This window comes from Mchenga conophoros, linkage group LG3 (genome assembly GCF_057382185.1).
Source record: "Mchenga conophoros isolate Kocher_MC1m ecotype Shallow Benthic linkage group LG3, M_conophoros_male_GT1.1, whole genome shotgun sequence".
In the NCBI taxonomy this organism is placed as follows: Eukaryota; Metazoa; Chordata; class Actinopteri; order Cichliformes; family Cichlidae; genus Mchenga; species Mchenga conophoros.
The window spans coordinates 27,397,892-27,423,357 of NC_140528.1; the positions used below are offsets into that span (position 1 = coordinate 27,397,892).

The following is a 25,466-nucleotide window of genomic DNA, read 5'->3' on the forward strand; positions in this document are numbered from 1 at the left end:
GGGAAAACATAATCAAGACGAGGCAAGAAACAGGGAGAGAGGAAGCAAGAGCAACACAAAGGCAGACAAAGTCATCACTGAGACAAGCAAAGGGCGATGGAGACTTAAACAGATAAAAAACATAGGGCGGAAACAGACACGGGAGGAACCTAACGAGACAACTAACTAAAGTTTAAACCATAGGAGTTAGGACAGAATCATACAAAAGGCATAAAAACTCAACCATGACACCATTCTGTTGACATCTGTTCAAAAACATATCATAATCAATTGTTTTTATCCTTTAAAAATATGCAATTATGTCCTTATTTACAACAATATCACCTATATTTGTCATGTTGTAAGAAACTGACAACAGCTATAATATATACAGAAATACCATGGACATCTGCCTGTCTACAGTTTATTTTTAAGTTGTGAAATGGTAGTTCTGACATGGTATATTTGCTGGATTCGTAGCTAGCTAGAGCTCCTACTATAGATTGCCAGCATATGGCAAAGATTATAAACTTTATTTAAGTACTGAACATTTTAGCAATAGACATTAGCCTAAATCTACATGACTAAATGGAACACATTTTACAGCCAACAGCGCGTCTTGCCAAGCCAAGCGCGGATAATGAGAGTTCTTCGACATCGACGAAACAGTCTCTGCCCTCTGCTCCATCTCACTGGCAATGTCCCTCGATATGCGTGATATGCTGGACATTTTCAGGTCAAAGACGGCCCCAGCAAAATGCCCAGGCGCTGTTATTCTTCTCCTCTGTGGCACCTAAAGTGTGAACGTAACATAAAGTGGCCAGCTCTCTGACCAATCAGAGAGCTCCTTACATCCCACAGTGTGGTTTATTTGCATTGCAGCATGATTTTTAAAATGAAGTTGCTAATCCAGATGCTAATCCAAATGTTAATTAATGAGCTAATCTGTTAGTGAACAGAAAAGGAAAATGGATTTTAAAATGAGGAGTGGAAATGCCATTTTAAATTGTGTTTAAAAAAAAACATTTTGAAACTCATTGTTTTAATGTGGAATCTGAAAATGAATTTATTTATTCTTGAATTCATTATTTATGCAGAGAATTATTTATTTCAGTGTGCGTGGCTCTTGTGGTCTTCCATACTTTATTTCTATTTTATTTTTAACTGCTTTGATTTTCTTTACCTTTCAAAAATGTAACTTGACCTGGAGAGCTCTGCACAAGAATTCCAGCGTGCATGGACTGCTGGTCCTGTACGCAAATGGTAAATAAAAATCTTGAATGCTGAGCCAAACACCAACAAGATTGTTTTTCTCACTCCCCCAATTTCTCTGCACTGTTTTATATATCATGTTTGAGTTTGTGTGGTATTTTATCTATCAAATTCCTGAGGCATACTGATGGGTGAAGTGAAACACACACACAGTGTTTGGAGCTGGAATAGCACAAGTTGAGACAGGATCACACTGAAAACCCTTTGGGTGTGGAGTGAATGTGCATTTCTGCACTCTTTGAAGAAACTTCAAGTTACAGCCACTGCAGCAGATTTACATCACGTGGCTTCACAGGACGTAGTCTGGACCTCAGCGCTGAGGAGAAGTTCAACCAGCTCTGCTTGCAGACGGCATCCTTCCTGAAAATATTGTTCATCTTCCTAAAACCAGTACTTGTACATTGGTGCTGAAGTTCTACATAAAAACAGCCTGAAATATAAATTGATGTTACCTCACACTTTCCATGTTTCTTTCTACAGAGGAGTGTCCGCTTGAGTGTTTTGTACGATCTGTTGTTGATCGTCTCACCGACACTGCATAAAGATCTGACACCATCTGTTATGGAAATGTGACTGAGCAACATCTGTAGCAGTTTTTAACAATAAAAATGCAAAAATCTAGAATGTTTTTCTTCATTATTCATCCTTTAAATGAAATAAACTGAAGCACATCCATAACAACACGATTCACACGAGTATTTCACGATTCTCCACAGCTGTGATCACCATTTTCTTTGTGTATTTGTAATAGTTTTAACAATTTCTAGTGTTGGACGGCTAAAAGATGAATAAATAATCATCAGATGGACCCATTATGAAAATAGTATTTGCTTCATCTGACAGAGTTACCCTCAGCTCAAATAACTGTGACATTAAAATGCTGTTTACAGTCTAAGTGCCTCGTTCAGTGAATTTCACACACAAAACATTCATACTTTCATACCTGAATGTGTCCATACAAGTGTAGGACTGTCTCAGAAATGATCATTTGACTGTTAGATGGTTTTCCCTCCATAAGCCTGGTTACGCTGGAGCTTTCTTCCTGTTAAAGGGAGTTTTTCCTTCCCACTCTTGCCAAAGAGCTCACAGGGGGTCATATGATTGTTGGAGTTTCCTCTGTTTCCTCGGTGTTGTTGTTCAGTCTTTACCTTACAATATAAAGCACCTTGAGGCGACTGCTGTTTTGATTTGGTGCTATATAAGTAACATTGAATTGAAATTATTTTTTTTCTTTATTTGCTAGTTTACATGAGCCAGCGTGTCTCAGGGAAACAATATTTAGAACTTTGTTATTTGAAGCAAAGCCTCACTTATTATTTAGTTATTATTCTCCCTCTCTTAACCACGCTCTCTTACAGTATCCTCACCATTTACCCATCTTACCACGAGGTAAGCATGAGTCTTTATCTGGAGAAATAGTGTGTACGACAGTGTGCAGGTTACAGATGGTGAACACTGATTTTCACTCATTTGGATTCATTAACATGCATCAAGGAACAAACAAAACAGGTTGGTGCACATTTTATAAATCTGACAATAATTTTCATGTTGCAGTTATTTGCTGCAGCCCGATGTCCCCAGCAGGTCCCTGAGGTCCTCTGATCAGGGCTTACTTGCTATAAAACAGACTAAGATGAGAACTAATGGTGACAGAGCTTTTGCCACTGTGGCCCCGACACTGTGGACTCTCTCCCTGAGATATTAAGAACTGTGGACTCGGTTGTTGTTTTTTAAAAAAAACAACTCAAAACTCACCTTTTTAAACTGTTTTTGGTTCAATTTCTCCCTGTTTTATATTGTCTGTTTTACCCTTTATTATTTGTTATCTCATGTGCAGCACTTTGTGATTCTGTCTAGAAAGGTGCTACATAAATACAAGTTATTTATTATTTATTTGTTTGTTGTTTTTTGTTGCACACATTAAAACATGTCTTTGCACATAGAAGTAAATGATGCCTAAGGAGTCTTCTCATATTCAATTCAATTCAATTTTATTTATATAGCGCCAAATCACAACAAAAGTTGCCTCAAGGCGCTTCATAGATACAGAGAAAAACCCAACAATCATATGACCCCCTATGAGCAGCACTTTGGCGACAGTGGGAAGGAAAAACTCCCTTTTAACAGGAAGAAACCTCCGGCAGAACCAGGCTCAGGGAGGGGCGGGGCCATCTGCTGCGACCGGTTGGGGTGAGAGAAGGAAGACAGGATAAAGACATGCTGTGGAAGAGAGACAGAGGTTAATAACAGATATGATTCAATGCAGAGAGGTCTGTTAACACATAGTGAGTGAGAAAGGTGACTGGAAAGGAAAAACTCAATGCATCATGGGAATCCCCCGGCAGCCTACATCTATTGCAGCATAACTAAGGGAGGATCCAGGGTCACCTGGTCCAGCCCTAACTATATGCTTTAGCAAAAAGGAAAGTTTGAAGCCTAATCTTAAAAGTAGAGATAGTGTCTGTCTCCTGAATCCAAACTGGAAGCTGGTTCCACAGAAGAGGGGCCTGAAAACTGAAGGCTCTGCCTCCCATTCTACTTTTAAATACTCTAGGAACAACAAGTAGGCCTGCAGAGCGAGAGCGAAGCGCTCTAATAGGGTGATATGGTACTACAAGGTCATTAAGATAAGATGGGGCCTGATTATTTAAGACCTTGTATGTGAGGAGCAGGATTTTGAATTCAATTCTGGATTTAACAGGAAGCCAAAACAGGAGAAATCTGCTCTCTCTTTCTAGTCCCTGTCAGGACTCTTGCTGCAGCATTTTGGATTAGCTGAAGGCTTTTCAGCGAGTTTTTTGGACATCCTGATAATAATGAATTACAGTCGTCCAGCCTGGAAGTAATAAATGCATGAACTAGTTTTTCAGCGTCACTCTGAGACAGGATATTTCTAACTTTAGAGATTTTGCACAAATGGAAGAAAGCAGTGTTACATATTTGTTTAATATGTGCGTTGAAGGACATGTCCTGGTCAAACATGACTCCAAGGTTCCTCACAGTGTTACTGGAGGCCAAGGTAATGCCATCCAGAGTAAGAATCTGGTTAGATACCATATTTCTAAGATTTTCAGGGCCGAGTACAATAACCTCAGTTTGATCTGAATTAAGAAGCAGAAAGTTAGCGGCCAGCCAGGTCTTTATGTCTTTAAGACATTCCTGCAGTTTAACTAATTGGTGTGTGTTATCTGGCTTCATGGACAGATAGAGCTGGGTGTCATCTGCATAGCAGTGTAAATGTATGCTATGTCTTCTAATGATACTGCCTAAGGGAAGCATGTATAATGTAAACAGAATTGGTCCTAGCACTGAACCCTGTGGAACTCCATAATTAACCTCAGTGTGTGAAGAGGACTCTCCATTTACATGCACAAACTGGAGTCTATTAGCTAGATTTGATACAAACCACTGCAGTGCAGTACCTGTAATACCTACAGCATGTTCTAATCGCTCTAATAGGATATTATGGTCAACAGTATCGAACGCTGCACTGAGGTCTAGCAGGACAAGCACAGAGATGAGTCCACTGTCAGAGGCCATAAGAAGATCATTTGTAACCTTCACTAAAGCTGTTTCTGTGCTGTGCTGAGCTCTGAAACCTGACTGAAACTCTTCAAATAAACCTCTGCAGATGATCTGTTAGCTGTTTGACAACTACTCTTTCAAGGATGTTTGATATAAAGGAAGGTTGGAGACTGGCCTATAATTAGCTAAGACTGCTGGGTCTAGAGATGGCTTTTTGAGTAAAGGTTTAACTACAGCCAGCTTGAAGGCCTGTGGTACATAGCCGATTATTAGAGATAGGTTGATCATATTTAAGATCGAAGAATTAATTAATGGCAGGACTTCTTTGAGCAGTTTTGTAGGAATGGGGTCTAAAAGACACGTTGATGGTTTGGAGGAAGTAATTATTGAAGTTAACTCAGAAAGATCAATTGGAGAAAAAGAGTCTAACTTAACATCAATGGTACTAAGAGTAGCTGTAGATAATATTACATCTGTGGGATGATTATTGGTAATTTTTTCTCTAATGATAAAAATTTTATTTGTGAAGAAGTTCATGAAGTCATTACTAGTTAACGTTAAAGGGATGGTTGGCTCAACAGAGCTCTGACTGTTTGTCAGCCTGGCTACAGAGCTGAAGAGAAACCTGGGGTTGTTCTTATTTTCTTCAATCAGTGATGAATAGTAAGATGTTCTGGCTTTGCGGAGGGCTTTCTTATAAAGCAGCAAACTATTTCTCCAGGCTAAATGATGATCCTCTAGATTTGTGACACGCCATTTCCTCTCCAGATTACGAGTCATCTGCTTTAGGGTACGTGTTTGAGAATTATACCACGGAGTCAGGTACTTCTGATTAGAGACCTTAGTTTTCACTGGAGCTACAGTATCCAGAGTCGTACGTAGTGAGGAGGTGAAATTATTAACAAGATAATCGACCTCTGTTGGAGTAGCGTTCAGATAGCTAATGAAATACATTTCTGTAATTGTTGAAGAGGTTGACAGAAAGCTGATTTTCATGGCTGGATTTGAAGGCTAGCTATAGAAATCTATTTTTTCTCAGATTGATTCGAGTTTCTTTATGTGTTTTGTGTGAACATGGAAAAAAAGACCAATAAAGACAAATTAACATCAGGTCGAAAGGAAGGAGAATTACAATAAAATCAATAATTTAGTCCTTCCATTCGTCCATTTTCTGACATTTATCTGTGTCTGTGTCATCGAGGACAGTAGAGGTGCACAGACCTCGCTCTCCCCAGTCTCCTCCTCTAATCTATCCAAGCCGGCCCAGAGACAGCATGTCCTGGATCTTCTCCAGGGTGATGTCCCAAACACGTCACCTTGTTTATTTTGATATGGAGGAGTAACAGCTCTGCAGTCCCTCCCATTGACCATGTTCATAATGTTTACATGTGTACTGAAGAATTTCTGCTTTTTAGGATTAGTGAACCCATGAAGACATCACATGAAGACATCATCTCAAATAGTTTTCTCATCAGTTCAGGACCTCCTGCTGTCTGTCAGCTGAGACCACAGAAACAGAAGTTCGGATCTCTGACAAGAATGACTGTTGGAGAAAAAAATCCAAACAAGACAAACAGAACCATCTTACTGGTGGGAGAAACAGGAGCAGGAAAATCCACACTGATCAACGCTCTGGTCAACTACACCATGGGAGTGAAGTGGGAGGATAGAGTCTGGTTTACGATGGTAGAGGAGGAGGAGAAGAAGAGTCAATCAGAAGGACAGACAGAAAGTCAATCAGAAGGACAGACAGAAAGTCAGACATCAGATGTGATGGTGTACGAGCTCTTTGGTTTTGAAGGTGAAACTCTGCCCTACTCTCTGACCATCATCGATACTCCTGGTTATAGAGACACCAGAGGGATCGAACATGATGACATCATCAGTCACAGATTATTGGACTTGTTTGGATCAGATGATGGAGTCCATGAAGTTCATGCAGTGGGTCTGGTGATGAAGGCGAGTGAAAATCGACTGGGTGACCGACTGAAGTACGTCTTTGATTCAGTGATGTCTCTGTTTGGAAAAAACATGGAAAAAAACATTGTAGCTCTGATCACACACTCAAATGGAAGCAGACCTAAAAACCCTCTTCAAGCTCTTGAAGTTGGAAATATTAAATGTGCCAAAAAAGGGAAGAAGCAGCCAGTTTACTTCCTGTTTGATAACTGCCAGCATGAAGAGCGAATGGAGGAAAACACAATTTCAAAAAATACATGGGAACTCACACAGAAAAACATGGATCAGTTCACAGACTTCTTAGAAAAATCTAGTCCTCAAAAACTGATGACAACAGTTGAAGTGTTAAATGAACGGATAAGACTGAAAGCCTCCATCCAAAACCTGAAAGAGAGGATAGAGTTTATTGACCTGAAACAGACAGAAATCAGACAGATTCAAGAAGCTCTGAAGATCCAAGAAATTATAAATAAACATGAAGTAGAGATGAAGAAAATTAAGGAATTCACTGTAGAAGTTGATGAGCCCTATAAAGATAAGCAACCTATTGATGGTGGGCAGAGATTGTTGTTTTTTTACAGAGGAGCTGTCTGCTGTACAGTCTGTGAGGAGAACTGTCACTATCCTGGATGCACAATGGCCTGGAAACCTGCACACTGTAAAGTCATGAAAGGAGGTCGCTGCACTGTTTGTACCAACAAGTGTCCTGCATCAGATCATGTGAAAGAAAAGTGGAGATATGTGACCAAGACAAGGAGGGTAATGAAGACGAATGAAGAAATGAAAAAGACGTATGAGAAGAATGAGCTAGAATGTGCGCTGGGGAGGAGTAGATTACAAACTCTTACAAAGGAAGTGAATGACCTAACAGCAGCTGATTCATCTCTGAACAAAGAAGAAATGCAGCAGAAAAATGAAGACCATCAAAAAGAAAGTGAGAAGAAGTGTACCCTGTTAGAAAATCTTGAAAAGGAAATTATCCAACTGACAGCCGAGAAGTCACAGTTCCTGGACGAGTCCTACCAACATGTTGTCAGACTGGAGCAGATCGCTCTGAAAGCTGATTCAGCATCCACTACTGTCCACTTGGACTTCCTGATTGAGAAGATGAAGCAGAAAGGAGACAGAAAGAAGGTCAAGAAACTGGAGAAGTTGAAAAGGTGAGTGGACGAAGGAATCAAAGCAGCACAAGTATGTGAACCTGAGAGCACTTACAGAATAGTGACTGTAGTTTATAATTATTATTAAAATATATAATTAATTTACATTTTAATTACAGTAATTATAAATAATTGGTATTTTCATTTTAAAGGTTTATGATAATTTTTAGAGAAAGTGTACAGATTATTATCAATGTTGAATCCTTTTTCAAACACATTAGTGAAAGTTTGTCCTGGGTTTATATCACTCTCTGCATTCAAACAGTTTCTTCTGTCAGCGTGACACAAGACTAATGAACTACGTCTGTGAAGGTTCTCAGTCGTCCAGGTCAACGTAGTCTAAGAAGCTTGGAAAGAAAAGCGTCGGGACTTCTTTAAGTTGCTTGAAGACGTTCACTTCTCATCATATCACATTTATTTGTATAGCACATTTAAAGACCAAAGTACACCAAAGTGCTTTCCAGTAAAACCATGATGCAGATAAAATCACAATAGAAAATATAAATTACAGATATAAAATAATTACATAAAATAAATGCAGAGCCAGATGAAAATCACACTAATTAGCTTTGAATGCCAGGTTAAACAAGTACGTATTTAGACGAGATTTAAAAAGATTGAATAGAATCTGATGTGCGAATGTCAAGAGGGAGATTATTATATAATTTGGGTGCGGTAATGGCAAAGGCACGTCTCCTCTGGTCTTCAGCCGAGACCCAGGTTGCACTAAGAGCAGCTGACCTGATGTTCTCTAGCATATCGAGACTATCTCTCCACACTGTTACATATTCCATATGTACGGGGTACGACCCCCTTGTTCGTGGCGTGTGGATATTTCTTTACGACACTCCGGCCCACCTGGCTACGGCCCACAGCTACGTATAAAACAGCTGTGCAGACGTGACACCAGTGATCGTTGATCTCCACTTGTTGTGTGTGTGTGCGAAAGAGTGCTTACCTTGAGAGTACTGTGTGTGTGCGTCTCTTGGAGCGTGCTTCGGCATCCTCCGTGGGCAATGTATTTCTCCCTTCTAGGTCCCCTGGTAGCCCCGGTATTCCCTTGGTGTCTCCGGTCCCCTGGTGTCCCCGGCCTGTTGGTCCGGCTGTTGACTAGCTGCGGCCCGCTCTCCTTGGCCTCTCTTGCGCGGAGGCTCGGCGCTCGGAGCGGGTGCTGTCGCCTGGGCACCGGGTAGCTTAGCCTGTGGGCTCGCGGCGGCGGCTTGCTGTGTGACTACTGTCAGCTGGGCTGCTGTGTTGCTTAATCCCGGTGGGGATACGGCTTAGAATCGCTATCGTGTGCTGTCGGCTAGGCTGCTGTGGGGCATACCGCGGGGGGGGAAGCCGCTTCGGCGTGCTGGCGTGCGCTGTCGGCTGGGCCGTCAGCAGAGGCTGTGTCCCACTCTTCCCTGACAGTGAGGTGTGTAAGGAAGATCGCTTACCTGCCCTGCGGGAATAAACAGTGGGTTTGGGTTTCAGGCTAGGGCGGCTAACTGCTCGCACTTCCCCGTTGGTGTATGGCCCCGCCCCTTGCTAGCCACGCTGTGTGGCGGGCCACGCCTCCCCAACTTGCCTTGAGTGTGGCATTCCTATGCCTTTGGAGGATGGGCACGAGCACTGTGTGCTGTGTCTGGGTCCTGAGCATGCTATGCTGGCTAGGGAAGCCTCTGCCTCGTGCATGAATTGTTTTATTCTGCCCGAACGGACTAGGGAAGCTCGTGCTAGGTTTTTTTCTGTCAAGCGGCCTGCACCTCCCTCATCTCAGGCCTCTCAGGCGCAGGTGCGGAAGATAGCTGCTGCTGACATAGAATCTGGTCCAGCAGCTCCATGGGCCGGGTCCCCTTCTTCGTTTGTCGACCTGCCAGGCCCCTCCCATGCCTTTCCCTCCTGTGGCCCCGCCACTGAGCCTGTGCCGTTGAATGTGGACTATGGGGAGGCGGACGTTGACGAGGCCTCCGTCCTCTCCTCCGATGCCTCCCCCCTGTCTCCCGAGGTGCCCCCTGCTGGTTCCCCTGGCACAGTCTGGCCAGTTGAGTTTCTTTCAGCTTTTGGAAAGGGCGTGCCGGGCACTTGAGCTGTCCCTCCCTGAGGTGCCGGTCTCAGCGCCTTCTCGATTTGATGACGCTTCACGGCCTCAGCGCTCCTTATCTCAGGTGCCGCTGCTGCCTGATTTTCAGGACCTGGTTTGCGCACAGTTTGAGGCCCCCGCGTCCCTGCACCGTTGGTCCCCTGCCTGTAAGTGCTTTTCGGCCATGCATGGCCAGGAGCGCATTGCCTGTGGGCCCCTTCCCCCGGTTTATCCGTCCCTGGCCCCCCTGGTTGCCCCTTCGGGCTCCCTCCTGGGGCGGGCTGCGTGCCCTAATAGGGATGTGAAAACCATGGACAGCCTCTTGGCTCAGCAGCATAGGTCTATGGCGACCCAAGACTGCCTGTCTAATTTGTCGGCCATATTGTCGCTTCATCTGCGGCATTTGGCCCGTCGATTGCAGGCTACCTCGGGTGATCTGGAGGGCGTGGGTGAGTTGCTGTCCTCGTCCTCTCTCCTAGCTTCGCTCAAGAAACATCAGGCTATTGCCACGGGCTCTTCCTTGGCTGCTTTTTGGGTGGCGCGTTGCCATCTCTGGCTGTCTCAGTCCCGGCTCCGTTCGGATGACCAGGATTACCTCATGAGGCTCCCGGTCGACCCTGCGGCCATGTTTGGCCCCGGTGCGGCTCTGCTCCTCCAGCAGGCTACGGAGACTCGCCGTGCTACGCAGGAGATGTCGCGGGGCTTCCGCAAGCGTCCGGTCAGGGTAGGGCGGGCTCGTGCTTCTGTGCCTCCGCCTGGCCCTGCTGCTCCTACTTGGGGTCCTGAAGATCTCCGTACCCAGCTGGAGGCCTTTCGTAGGCATGGCAGCCGCGCTCAGGCTTGGAGAGGGGGCCAGGGTGCCAAGGGCCAGTCGTCCTCCGGCCCCCCTCGCGATCGTGGCTCAAGAGTTGGGAGTTCGCCTTGTAATTGGAAGGTTTCCGGTTCGAGCCCCGGCTTGGACAGTCTCGGCCGTTGTGTCCTTGGGCAAGACACTTCACCCGTTGCCTACTGGTGGTGGTCAGATTGCCCGGTGGCGCCAGTGTCCGGCAGCCTCGCCTCTGTCAGTGCGCCCCAGGGTGGCTGTGGCTACAATGTAGCTTGCCATCACCAGTGTGTGAATGTGTGTGTGAATGGGTGGATGACTGGATATGTAAAGCGCTTTGGGGTCCTTAGGGACTAGTAAAAGCGCTATATAAATACAGGCCATTTACCATTTTTTACCATTCCTGATGTTTCCATGGGCCAGGCCGCCCTGCCCGCCTCCCTGGCTACAGAACAGCGCAGGGTTGCCTGGTCGGCCCTGGGGGCGGACCCTTGGGTGGTATCTACCATGACCCAGGGTTATCGCCTTCAGTTTTGCCGCAGACCTCCCCTGACTTCCACTCCAACCTTCACCTCCGTGGCCGACCCGGGTCAGGGCTGGGTGCTGCGGGAGGAACTGGGGTCCCTTCTATCGAAGGGCGCCATACGGGAGGTGGACGCCAGGGACCACTGGGTGGGGTTCTTCTCCCGTTACTTTTTGGTCCCAAAGCGGGATGGGGGTCTCTGTCCCATTCTGGACCTCAGGGGCCTCATTCGCTATCTCCGACCCCTGAAGTGCAAGATGCCCACAGTCCCCAGGGTGCGTCAGGCCATCGCTGCGGGGGACTGGCCACCATCGACCTGAAGGACGCCTACTTCCATATCCCTATCTGGCAGGGTCACTGGCGGTTCCTCAGGTTTGGGTTCGAGGGGCGGATCTTCGAGTTCCGCGTCCTCCCCTTTGGCATTTCCCTGGCGCCCCGTACCTTTACCAGGTGCATGGATGCTGCCCTTGCTCCTATGAGGCTGCGGGGCGTCAGGGTTCTCAATTATTTGGACGACTGGCTTATCTGCGCTTCCTCGGACGAACAGTGTCGCAGCCATGTTGCCCTGTTGGTCTCGCATATTCAGGCTCTGGGACTACGCCTGAATCTCAAGAAGTCCAGGTTGGAGCCGACCCAAACCACCACCTTTCTGGGCATGTCCCTCGACTCTGTCAAGGCCTTGGTCTCCCTGATGGCAGATCGCCAGAGGGTCCTCAGTGCGTGCCTGGCCTCCTTCAGCCTCCACTCTCGGGTGCGCTGGGGACTGTGTCTCCGCCTCATGGGCCTGATGGCTGCTACAGTGCAGGTGGTCCCATTGGCTCTCCTGCACATGAGACCGGTTCAGCGTTGCCTGCTGTCTCTCGGCCTCTGCCATCCACCGTGCTGGTTTCCCGGGGCCTGGCCTGGGCCCTGCGGTGGTGGAGGGACCCTGTCAATCTCCGACGGGGTCAGGCGATGGGTCCTGTGACTCGCCGGCTGGTGGTCTTCTCAGACGCCTCCCCAGTCGGCTGGGGGGCGGTCCACGAAGGTTGCGGGGTCAGCGGGTGCTGGTCGGGCCCATGGTTGTCCCGACACATCAATGTCCTGGAGTTGCGAGCCGCTTTCCTGGCACTTCAGCTTTTTTCGCCTTGGCTGTGGGGGTTTCACGTTATTGTCCGGACAGACAGCACCGTGGCGGCTGCCTATATCAACCGCCATGGCGGGTTGGGCTCTCCTCCCCTCTGCAACATGGCCACCAGACTGTGGTTGTGGGCCCACCCCAGGTTTCTGCGGCTACCGCTGGGGATTGTACGCCGCCTGGTGCGCGGCCCACGGGCAGGACCCCCATGGCGCGATGGTGGACGTCATCCTGAGCCTCCTGCAGTCCCAGCTGGAGGCTGGCAGGGCCGCCGCCACATTGCGTGGCCTGGTGGCTGCCATTAAGGCTGTTCACCTCGGTCGCTCAGCCATTAGTGACGCCGATGCCGTCTTGATTTCCCTATTCCTGAGAGGCACCCGTCGCCTCACGGCTCGTGCGCCGGGGTCCGCAGTCCCCCCCGGGATATGGACCTGGTCCTTGGTGCCCTTGTGCACCCTGCCTTCGAACCTCTGCATGAAGCTGGGTTGAAGTGGCTGTCGCTCAAGACCGCTTTTCTCCTCGCTATTACATCTGCTAGACGAATCAGCGAGCTGCAGGCCCTGTCGGTCCATCGTGACTGTTGCAGATGGCTACCGGACGGTCAAGGGGTGGTCCTTCGGCCTAACCCTGCCTTCCTGCCTAAGTCCCTCTCCGATTTTCACCTCTCCCAGTCGGTTGAGCTGTGGTCAGCCCCCACTGACGGTCTGGATCGGGAGGCGGCACAGCGTCTCCAGGCCCTGTGCCCCATTCATGTACTGGCGCCGTACGTTGCTCGTACTCGGCCGTTTCGTTCCACGGACCAACTGTTCGTCTCGTTCCATCCTGGGTTGCTTTGCAGGCCCCTATCCAAGCCCCGGTTGTCCCACTGGGTCGTGGAGGCCATCCGCCAGGCTTATGCCTCGGCCGGTGTCCCTCTCACCTTGGGCGTTCGGGCCCACTCTACGCGTAGTGTGGCCACTTCCTGGGCTTTGTGGAGAGGCGCCTCCCTCTCCACTGTCTGTGAGGCAGCGACGTGCTCCTCGGCCTCCACCTTCACGCGGTTCTACCGCTTGAATGTCGCGGGGTGTCTTACAGAGTTACCCCGTACATATGGAATATGTAACGGTGTGGAGAGATAGTCTCTCACTAAGAGAACCAAGGTTACAACGTAACCGTACGTTCTCTAGCATATCGAGACTCTCTCCACCGTGAGGCCACACGGAGACGCGTTTCGATCAAACGATCACCTGTGTCACTTCTGCACAGCTGTTTTATACGTAGCTGTGGGGCATAGCCGGGTGGGCCAGAGTGTCTTAAAGAAATATCCACACGCCACGACCAAGGGTGTCGTACCCCGTACATATGGAATATGTAACGGTGTGGAGAGAAAGTCTCTCACTAAGAGAACCAAGGTTACAACGTAACCGTACGTTCTCTAGCATATCGAGACTCTCTCCACCGTGAGGCCACACGGAGACGCGTTTCGATCAAACGATCACCTGTGTCACTTCTGCACAGCTGTTTTATACGTAGCTGTGGGGCATAGCCGGGTGGGCCAGAGTGTCTTAAAGAAATATCCACACGCCACGACCAAGGGTGTCGTACCCCGTACATATGGAATATGTAACGGTGTGGAGAGAAAGTCTCTCACTAAGAGAACCAAGGTTACAACGTAACCGTACAATCTTAGTGCTCTCTTAGGGCTATACAGACAAAGGAGATCCGCTAAGTAATCAGTTGCCATATTATTTAGGATTTTATAAGTAAAAAATAAGATTTTAAAATCGATTCGATATTTGATAGGAAGCCAGTGTAAGTTGGCTAGAACATGGGTGATGAAATCATACCTGCTAGTGCCAGTTCAGCAACGTTATTAAATCCAGTTCTTTGTATTCTTTACGGCAAAGAAAGACACGGCTCAAAGTGGTCTAACTCAAAAAATTATCTTTAATTTTACATTTTCCGGAAAATGGAGACTGAGCACACACAGAAATGCCAGCTCAGGTCTGGGGCATTAGGAGCCTGTCTCGCTATATATTTTGCAGCACGTCACCCATAGTTTCGATACAAACAAACCCTTATATGGAACAAGTTCCTCCTTTTGTCTGGCTTCCTGTATTTATTAATATGCTTGTACAGCTCTACACTAACTTCCTGTTTTTCAGTCTGGCTGAGCACTTAGTTTGTGAGTCAAAAGTAGACTTGCTTTACAAGCTTCATTATTAAAGTACATAAAACAATAAAATCAGAAAATAAGCACTAAGAATATATATTTAAATCTCAACAATGTGCTGCGGCATTTTGGTCCAACTGCAATCACTGAAGGAGGGAAGATTGGAGGCCCAAGTAAAGAGTTACAATAATCTAGTAATAATCTAGGTTTAGCCTTAGAAATTTGGCGTGGTTGATGAAAGCTAGTTTTTACCACAGTAGACACCTGTTTATCCAGTTTGAAGGAACTGTCCATAAAAACTCCAAGATTCCTAACAGCATCAGTGAGGTGAATAGCAACAGGCCCAAGTGTACCAGTTAGTTGTCCCAGAGGCATATTTATATCAACAACAATAATTTCCATCTTCTTTTCATTCAGAGTAAGAGACTTACATGATGGCCAGTCTTTGAAATCCCTCAAACAATAAAACAGAGGATGTGGTGAAGATGAAACATCCCCGGACAAGTGGAGATAGATTTGAATATCATCAGCATCACAATGAAATGAGACATTGTGTTTTTCAAAAATGGAGCCCAAGGGCAACATGTACAGGGAGAACAACACAGGACCCAGCACCGAGCCTTGAGGCACACCACAGCCAAAAGGGGCAAAACAAGAGGAATATTTTCCCATCGTGACAGAGAATGACCTCTCAGAAAAATATGATTTAAACCATGAAAGAACATTTCCTCTAAGGCCAACTACATGTTCTAACCTTGCCAAAAGAATCTCATGGTCAACCGTATCAAAGGCTGAAGTCAGATCTAAGACCACAGAGCGCCCAGAGTCAGCGATTAGAAGAAGGTCATTGAAAACTCTTAGTAGGGTAGTTTCAGTACATTGATGCAGTTTAAATCTGGACTGGAATTTATCACTGATACCGTTTATCTCGGAATGGGTCTGTAGTTGTTGAAGCACTGCTTTCTCTAAAATTTTTGACATAAAAGGTAGTTTAGAAATTGGCTTGTAATTTGTGAGAACATTATGATCAAGGCTGCTTTTCTTGATAACAGGAGTTGTACTTACATCTTATGCCATCAGCTTGTCCTCGGTCACAGTTTCCTTCCACATATAGCTTTGCAAAAACCGCATAAAAAGCGCTTGCAGGAATAAAAACACAATATTCCAGAAACACGCTTTGCCGATCCGATCAGCTGTTCGTAACACTTCCTACGTCCATCAGCGTGAACGGTCACATGTCCGCCATGACCTGGCCGAAACCGGAAGTGTCGTCATTTTGCGGAAATGTAGTTTTTTACCATCAGGGCCTCATGAGGCTATACTTGTGTTTATAAAAGTTATGTTTGACTTTATGACTTTGTGTCGTTTCTGGGATGCTTAGGACTCATATTGCACTGCTGGAAATAGTTTATTTTGATGCATATGCTGTTATTTTGCAAATTTGCATTATAATATTTATTTTCGTTTTCCCTGCAGTATATGAAAATTGGTGTGTTTCAAAAATAAAACTATGAAGACACTCAAAATAAGTTTCCTGTGGTGGGAAACTATTTTGTGCAACTTTTTTGTATTTACAGTTTTGAGGGATAAGCCTCTTAGATTTCTCTAACTAGAAATATATGTTAAAAAAACAAAAACGATTTTAAATATTTTTGTAGTTTATTGCACTTTTTTGTAATTTATGTAAGTAGTATGCACTTAATGCATGCATATTATTAAAATTTGGGCTATAATGGTTGTATTGATGTATAGCAACTTGAAATGCTCCCAAAAATGGCTCCACAGCATGTAAAAATATGATATCAGCTCTGGCGGACTTGGTTCTATGGTAGCTCTTAAAGGGTTAATCACTGTGTAGAGCAGGGGTGTCAAACTCCAGGCCTCGAGAGCCGGTGTCCTGCAGGTTTTGGATAACATCCTGGGTCAACACACCTGAATCAAATGATTATTTCATTACCAGTCTTCTGGAGAACTGCAAGGCACGTTGAGGAGGTCATTTAGCCATTTAAATCAGTTGTGTTGGATCAAGGACACATCTAAAACCTGCAGGACACCGGCCCTCGAGGCCTGGAGTTCAACACCTGTGGTGTAGAGGCTAAGCTTGAAGCCACTGAGGTGTCCATTAATGGGGGGTTGGCGGGATGTCACAGGTATGCATGCAATTCAAAAAGCAGTCCAATAACTCCACAGTGTACTTATCTTGTCCTTTTAGTCTTTATTCTAACACAACTTTACCATAACAGTGCAGCGGTCACAAACTGTTTGCCTTCCTACCCTGAACAACACACCTGATGCTGATTATGTGCATCTACCTTAAAAGGTCCGCCTCACAACATATGTGAATGTTAAAATCACCAGAAATAAGAACACGATCATAATTTACCCCGAGGTACCCCTGAGCAAGGTACCATCCCTACACACTGCTCCCCGGGCAACCACATGACTGTCATGTCAACCCAGTCAAAGGTTGAAGAAACAATTATATTTGTTCAGCGTGTGAATTACAAGTGAAGAAATAAAAATTAGAGCTTGCTTCTGTTTAGTGGACAGTGTACAGTCAGCCTCCCCAGTCTAATAAAGAGTTGCAGTGTGACAACTAGTGCTTTGGGAGAGCAGACAGAAAAAAACCAATCTAGGTGGAAAAAAGAAAAAAGTTTTAATTTTATGTAATTTTGATGCTGAGCAGAAAAGGTTCGGCTCACTTTTCGATGTTAAACAGTAACCTGTTCGAAATGTTTACATGTGTACTGAAGACTTCTGTTTCCAACTTGTACAGAGTGCTGCAGCTTGCCTTTTGACTCGTGTGAAGAAACACCAACATATTACTCTGGCGCTTGCTTCTCTTCATTGGCTTCCAGTGTGTTTTAGAATTAAATTCAAAATCTTACTTTTGACTTATAAAGTGCGAAATGGCCAGGCACCGGACTATTTCTCTGACCTATTGCAGCATAATACGCCCTCTAGAGCCCTTCGATCAAGCGATCACCTGCTCCTTACCTCACATAAGTCTAGGATGGTTCATAGAGGAAATCGGGCATTTGCGGTTGTGGCACCGAACATGTGGAATGATCTTCCTCTCCACATTAGAAAGGCCCCAACTGTTACTCTTTTTAAATCGCATCTTAAAACACATTTTTTTACTCTGGCTTTCGAAACTGTTTGAGAGTTACCAATTCTTTTATCCTAATTTTCTTTGAATTTCCTTACCTGTTGTTGTCAATGTCATTGTTTAATTGTTATTTTGTACAGCACTTTGGTCAGCTCCCTGTTGTTATTAAATGTGCTTTATAAATACAGAAATAAAATGAAATGTTCTTTACTGTGCAGGATCAGTTTGACCTCATCACCACATGAAGACATCATCTCAAAAAGTTTTCTCATCAGGTCAGGACCTCCTGCTGTCTACCAGCTGAGACCAAAGAAACAGAAGTTCAGATCTCTGACAAGAATCACTGTTGGAGAAAAAAATTCAGATGAGACAAACAGAACCATCTTACTGGTGGGAGAAACAGGAGCAGGAAAATCTACTCTGATCAACGCTCTGCTCAACTACACCATGGGAGTGAAGTGGGAGGATGAAGTCTGGTTTATGATCGCAGAGGAGGAGAGAAGAAGTCAGACATCAGATGTGATGGTGTACGAGATCTTTGGTTTTGAAGATGAAACTCTGCCCTACTCTCTGACCATCATCAATACTCCTGGTTATAGAGACACCAGAGGGATCGAACATGATGACATCATCAGTCACAGATTGTTGGACTTGTTTGGATCAGATGATGGAGTCCATGAAGTTCATGCAGTGGGTCTGGTGATGAAGGCGAGTGAGAATCGACTGAGTGAGCGGCTGCTGTATGTCTTTGATTCAGTGATGTCTCTGTTTGGAAAAAACATGGAGAAAAACATCGTAGCTCTGATCACACACTCAAATGGAAGCAGACCTAAAAACCCTCTTCAAGCTCTTGAAGATTGGAATATTAAATGTGCCAAAAAAGGGAAGAATCAGCCAGTTTACTTCCTGTTTGATAACTGCCAGCATGAAGAGCGAATGGAGGAAAACACAATTTCAAAAAATACATGGGAACTCACACAGAAAAACATGGATCAGTTCACAGACTTCTTAGAAAAATCTAGTCCTCAAAAACTGATGACAACAGTTGAAGTGTTAAATGAACGGATAAGACTGAAAGCCTGCATCCAAAACCTGAAAGAGAGAATCAAGCTGGCTGAAGTGAAACAGAGAGAAACCAGAAACATGAAAGAAGCCCTGAAACAGGCAGGAAATAAAATGGACATTAAGAAAATATTGAGTCTTTCAGAAAATCTTGAAAATGAAATGAAACAGCTGACAGCCGAGAAGTCGCGGTTCCTGGATGAGTCCTACCAACATGTTGTCAGACTCGAGCAGATCGCTCTGAAAGCGGATTCCGCATCCACTATGGTCCACTTGGACTTCCTGATTGAGAAGATGAAGCAGAAAGGAGACACAGAGAAGGTCCAGAAACTGGAGGAGATGAGAAGATGAGTGGACGAAGGAGCCAAAGCACATGTTGGTACGAGCTTCAACAAACTCCATCAGCTGTCAGAAACATTGGGAGATCCTTCCCCTGCTGTCAAACAAGTAAAGAAGCATCAGGCAGCAGTGTAGATGCTTTTCCCCGATACTCTCTATACTACATGTTCAGATGCACACCACATGTTTGTTTGTTCTTTCTAACAGATGGCACATTACTATTAATAAACACTAATTATTTATTGATTACTGATCAGCACTGACATCTCTACTCAGAGAGAGCTTCATAATGTTTTCATGTTAAGGAGAAGTGACAGTGCCTCAGTGTTTGTGTCAGGAAGAGCAGTTTTATGCATCTGACATCAAATCTGTACCAAATACAACATGTGGCTCCAGATGTTTGTCATGGTCCTGGGTCATGTGACCCAGCATTAAGAGTTTATTGTTGTATTTGTGATTTCTTAGGTATATTTAAAGGATGTTAAGTTTTAGTATTATTAACAGGTTGCCTTTCAGTCTAGTTTAGGTTATTCTATGTATTCTTAGTTATGAGTGTGTTCTAGTATATTACATGGTCTGTCTTGTCCTCAGTGTTTCAGCATGTCTGTGTCTAAATCCCCCTTTTCAAGTGTGGGATTATAATATTATTTTATGCCATGTTATACCCCTAATTAAAGATTGTGAATTATTATGTAGTTTTAGTTTGCATTATTCTCCTGAATTAGAAGAAGCTGATAACTATTGCATTTGTTAAACTGACTCCCGTAGCCGGTGTTCCAGATCAACTGGCGTTTAGATCAACTGGCGTTGGTCGAACAGATGTGTGGCAGTCTTGCGTTTCAGTAGCTCCTACCGACAAACCAGCAAAAAAAAAAAAAACGCCAAATGTGTCACCTGTGACACTTGTGAGGTTGTCTCAAACACACTCCGTCAGTCTTGATGCTGTTGAACAACAAAATGTTTAAAAATGTGGCGAGTTTACCTGGTGATATCCTCACGCGCGACGCGATCGCGAAAACAGCAAACAAGTAACACCACGCCGATGTTGTTCACAGGACAGCAAGAGTAAACGATCGGGAGACTCTTGTCGTCGTTATCGTTCCCCTCGCACGGTTTATTTCTCCGAATTCAGCGTTTTTGCTTCACAACTACAGCGTGCAGTTTACTTTGTGCACTAACATGGAGTCGAGTCAACCAGCGCCACCTCTGGCCAAGTGCCACAGCCTACAGCCAGATCAGCCTGTGACACACATCTGCACCACGTTTGAATTCGTGTCATGCACATTTGTACCTTTCAATTGTGTCTGTTTGTGCGTCATGCAAATAAACCTTTGAAATGAATGAAATGATATCATGTATTTATTATCAGCCTACATTTGTACAAAATGCCAAATGACATACACATAAGAATCACCATCCTGATATCAATACTTTTGCCCATACGAAAAATGTCGTGAACACACTAATATTTCACCAGTGTTGTAACATCACATGTCGTTAGCGTAGTCTGTCTGTGTCTTCCCTCTGCAAACAAACATTTCAGAGTTGGTTGTGATATACAGTCTGCATAAGTGTGGTCAATCTAATAAACATTTATAAGGAGATGGCAGTTACTGTGAATGTACAGCAGTTACACAGTGATTAGTAATAAACAGTCAGACAATGACCCTGACAATCTCATTCAATCTTGCAGATTGCACCTTCTGTGGAAAGTGGTACCACACGGTGTGTGTGGACTTCCCCTGTGCAGAAGGCGACTACAAATGTTGTGGGTGCTAAATAAACAGAAACAAATGATCCCTGTTGTCTTTGCTTACCGATCGTTTTTAGTGTTGACAATCCACATTGCTGCCATTGCATCTTTCAACATGTTTGTGGGTAGATTTGGATGTACCAGGGGTAAGTGCAGCCACTCAGCCTCTACTCAATGTGATCATAGCAGCAGGTGCAGATGTGTCACAAGTTAATCTAGTAGTGGCCTATGGTCATGTGTTAGTGGTGGGAACAGTCATATCCACTCACTCTCACTGGCTGTTTATTACTAATCACTGTGTAACTGCTGTGAATTCACAGAAACTGCCGTCTCCTTACAAATGTTCATTAGATTAACCACACTTATACAGACTGTATATAACTCCAGCCATGTTGATGAATTGCCTATATTGGCTGGAAATATTCATTTTCAGGGAAAAGACACAGACAGACGATGCTTACAGGATGTGATGTGACAACACTAATGAAATATTGATGTGTCATATTTGTCCAAGGTGTATTTCATTGTTATGGGAAAAGAGAATATCAAAATCATGATGACCAATTGGAGTGGTGATTTCTATGACTTTGTGTATATAATTTGGAATTTTGTACAAATGTAGGCCAATAAGGAATATATGATATCATTTCATTCATTTCAAAGGTTTATTTGCATGATTCACAGACAGACACAATTGAAAGGTACAAATGTGCATGACACGAATTCAAACGTGCTGCAGATGTGTGTCACAGGTTGATCTGGCTGTAGGCTGTGGCACTTGGCCAGAGGTGGCGCTGGTTGACTCGACTCCATGTTAGTGCACAAAGTAAACTGCTCGCTGTAGTTGTGAAGCAAAAACGCTGAATTCGGAGAAATAAACCGTGCGAGGGGAACGATGACGACGACAAGAGTCTCCCGATCGTTTACTCTTGCTGTCCTGTGAACAACATCGGCGTGGTGTTAATTGTTTGCTGTTTTCGCGATCGCGTCGCGCATGAGGATATCACCAGATAAACTCGCCACATTTTTAAACATTTTGTTGTTCAACAGCATCAAGACTGACGGAGTGTGTTTGAGACAACCTCACAAGTGTCACAGGTGACACATTTGGCGTTTTTTTGCTGGTTTGTCGGTAGGAGCTCCTGAAACGCAAGAATGCCACACATCTGTTCGACCAACGCCAGTTGATCTAAACGCCAGTTGATCTGGAACACCGGCATGCATATGGCCGCTGTCCACGCCGACGTCCACTTTAGGAGGCTGGCAGCAGCAAGAAAAGAAACCTCGCAACAGGAACAGACGGTAAAGGCAAAGCAGCAGCACTTCAGTTAGCGTAGCGTTGTGTAAAACTAAGGCCCACACTTCTGAGTAAACAGCGTCATGAATCATGAGCAGAGTGGCTCATAGGAGGCTTCTACAGCTACGACCTAAAAACAACATCTGTTTACCATCAAGTAAGGTAATGTACACACTACAATGAGTAAACAGCTACCAGCTGCGATGGAGGCTTCAGAAGGGTAACCCGCAGATGATCTCTGCAACACCAAGGGAAGTCAGGTGACCAAAAAGGTGATCACAGGTAAGCGATCCAGGAATGGTCAAATGGCTACTATTTATACTAGCGCCCCCTAATGGGCCAGGCCGGAAGTGGGTTGAACCGAGACATAACATTCATCCTGCCACACTTGGATCTGTTACATTTATAATTTCAGCGTTCCTCATAGAGCCCCCACTCCTCCTGTTATTTTGGTTCTCTGTTCAGCTTACACGTCATACACAGTTTCGGTCAAAACAACTTCTTTACCTCTGCCCTTACTTAATGTGTATGTGTGTGTGCTGCTGCTCTGGTCTGCACATCTGCATCCTGTTCTTAATACACTGCCTCTGCAGCTCTGCACAAGACTTCCTGATAATCCAAAACACTGCAGGAAGCTCACATGTGGTAAATCCACTGCATCGGCACAACCGTCACTGCCAGTCGACTAATGTGACACTTGCAGACTGAGTGATGCTGGTTTGTGCTGAGTGTGAGACAGAGCTGACCTCTGACCTCAGGGTGGAGAAACCTGATAGAAAACTCTGACTCAGCAAAAATGTAGCCAAGGTCACATGTAAGAGCACAGCCAATGAAACAGCTGGGTGAGTTGTAACTAATAACTCAGCTGACACAGTCAGACAGCCTGTTTCTATGGCAGGTTCATTTGGCTGTTTTGAAAAGGATCTTATCCTAATGACTCAGTTTAACTAAATGTAAAATCCTTGTATTCTGAGTAACTTTATGATTGGCTGCATGTGATGTGGGGACATGTGGCAGTTATAACAAACATAACTTAGGCTGCGTGTAAATGGGCTCTGTGCAGCTTTGAATCAGCTCCTGTTGGCCTCCAGCTTCTGGAAACACTTCCAAGCAGAGCTGCCGCTTTGCAAGCCCGACTGGGAACAGTTCCCACAGCAGGTGGTCCCATCATGTCAGTGGTTGCTGTGTGGGTGAGGAAAGGACTCACAGGGAGGTGAAGGCTGCTGTTTATCATCTCAAACACAGGACGACTGGCTGAGCTGAAAGGACTGAAGCGAACACACGTGCAGAGTCGAGCACATCAACATCAACAATGACGCTGAGCAGAGAGACACTGAGGGTTTAAACACTCTGGCTGATGATGATGATCAGGGACACACAGCTGAACTGAACTAATAACACACAGGAAGCAAACATGACAGCAGGAAATGTGAACAGGTGAATAAACACGAAACAAGTGCAAACACTGGGCGAACACCAGGAAGTAACTGTGCATGTCATCAGTGTGGATCCATGAAGACTGAATGAGTGATTTCCTGATATGTATGGTGATCAAATCACTTCTGTATGAACTGTGTGTTTCCAGCTTTATGTTCGTTGGATATGAAACCTTGATGCTTGTTTGAAGGACACAGAGGGACCTTGTTTCCTTCTTTCCTTCCTCTCTGCTTCACCTGCTGCTCTTCACTCTGTTACTTTGTGACTCTGGTTAAAGACACGTGGGTGGTGTCTCCACCTGTAGATGGAGCAGCAGCTGGTCTGCTGAGTTCCTCTGACCGTCTTTGATTTGTGCTTCCAGAGTTTAACAGGAAGGTGAAGCGAGAGAAAGAGCAGGAAGAAAAGCTGAGTTTCCTCTCTGTGTCACATCCACAGTGTCTTTAGATGATGGAGTGACTGCAGAGAGAGTTCACAGCTGCACTGTTTGTGCCCTTTAGATGTGCACTTATTCCAAATATGCATCATCACTGCGCAGTGAGCAGGATGGAGGAAAGAAAGCATTCAGTATGTGTGCTCGTTCACACTGAACAGATAAGACTGGATCACATATTTGTGCATGTAGAGGCTGCACTCTCATTAATATGAGCTGTGCTTCATGTTAATAAGAAGCACAGCTCATATTAATATGATAATGTGTATACAGTCTCATGTTAATATGAGCTCAAGCTGCTCTTCAAGCAGCTCGTCTTTACTTTAATACTCAGAGCTTTACTGCAGCAATGATTCAGAGTTTCAGCTTTTGAACAGACTCGAGTGATGAAAACTCAGAAAGCTAAAGTCACAGGTTCACCTGTTCACACCTGCTGGCAGATCACCTGTCAGCACCTTCATGTCATCAATCTCTGATGTTGATCCTCCAACAGTTACAGACTGACGGATTCTCCTGTGACCTGCTGACATCATCCTGAACACAGTAAAGCTTATTTGTCAGGCAGCTGCAGGTCTGTGTGACGTGTTGGACACAAACAGGAAGTGGATGCAAGTGTGTCACACTGTGACCTCTGAGGACTCAAATGTTTCAATCCAGCACAAATCAGTCTGATTACAAACCTGAACAGTTACTGATCAGCTCAGTTGGTCATGCTCACCTGCACTAACCTGATCATTGTGTCTTTAAAAGCTTCCTGTGCGTCACTAACATCTCTGCATCGTTTGCAGGCAGAGGAGACGTGCTGGCAAAGTTGAACCTTCATCAACATTTACACTTTGTTTTCTTCAGCTTTCACTGCTGCTGCCTAAAAACAAAGCGACGGTACCAACGATGAAGAGCTCAGTCTGGACTGAGTGTTTGCTTCAGTATCATCTGTGACGTCACGCTTTGGCTCTTTAACATGTTAAATACATTTTCCTGTGAAACAGTAGATAAGTTGAACAGCACTGATATCAGGGACAGTCCAAAGACTTTGGTGCTCGGCAAAGCTTCAAGTTTCAGCTTTTGTTGTGATGCACAGACAAACAGACCAGCCACGTTTATCTAGAATGAAACTCTTTGGCTCCTCAGCTTTACATCAGCATACAGAGAGTGTGCAGTTCTGTTATGGAGAAAAAAAAGAGGTACAGTAGGTGCCCTGGAGGAAGCATGTGTTGAAAGTTGGACATCAACTTTAAAGAAGGATTTTTTAATTAATTTTTGAATACGATGGAATATTTCACTTAACCCTTAATGGCTTTGAGGATAAGTGTCCTTTAATTTATGAGGAACATTATCTGTCTCGCTCATGTCTGCGGCGGGCTCGCTTAGCAAGGGTCGAACCTTAGGACCCTTACTGGATACAGACGCCCCAGAATGAAGAGAATATCTATGGTTTTGTAGTTTTTCTCAGGAAATCCTCCT

At 45.0% G+C, this 25,466-nt stretch overlaps 1 protein-coding gene and 1 long non-coding RNA gene across 2 annotated transcripts in view; both read left to right on the top strand.

Moving 5' to 3' along the window:
- LOC146577945 (uncharacterized) overlaps positions 1-19,097 on the top strand; it is a 160,995-nt gene extending 141,898 nt beyond the window's left edge. The window contains exons 5-6 of the mRNA XM_085268441.1: positions 6,192-7,895; positions 17,903-19,097. Of these exons, the coding sequence (XP_085124567.1) occupies positions 6,192-7,895; positions 17,903-19,097 (2,899 nt within the window). The remainder of the gene's footprint in view (positions 1-6,191; positions 7,896-17,902) is intronic.
- On the top strand, positions 1,601-1,875 carry LOC146577951 (uncharacterized). The gene is made up of 2 exons (XR_014891449.1): positions 1,601-1,641; positions 1,732-1,875. It is a non-coding gene; the product is annotated as an uncharacterized LOC146577951 (long non-coding RNA).
- Positions 19,098-25,466: the final 6,369 nt, after the last annotated feature.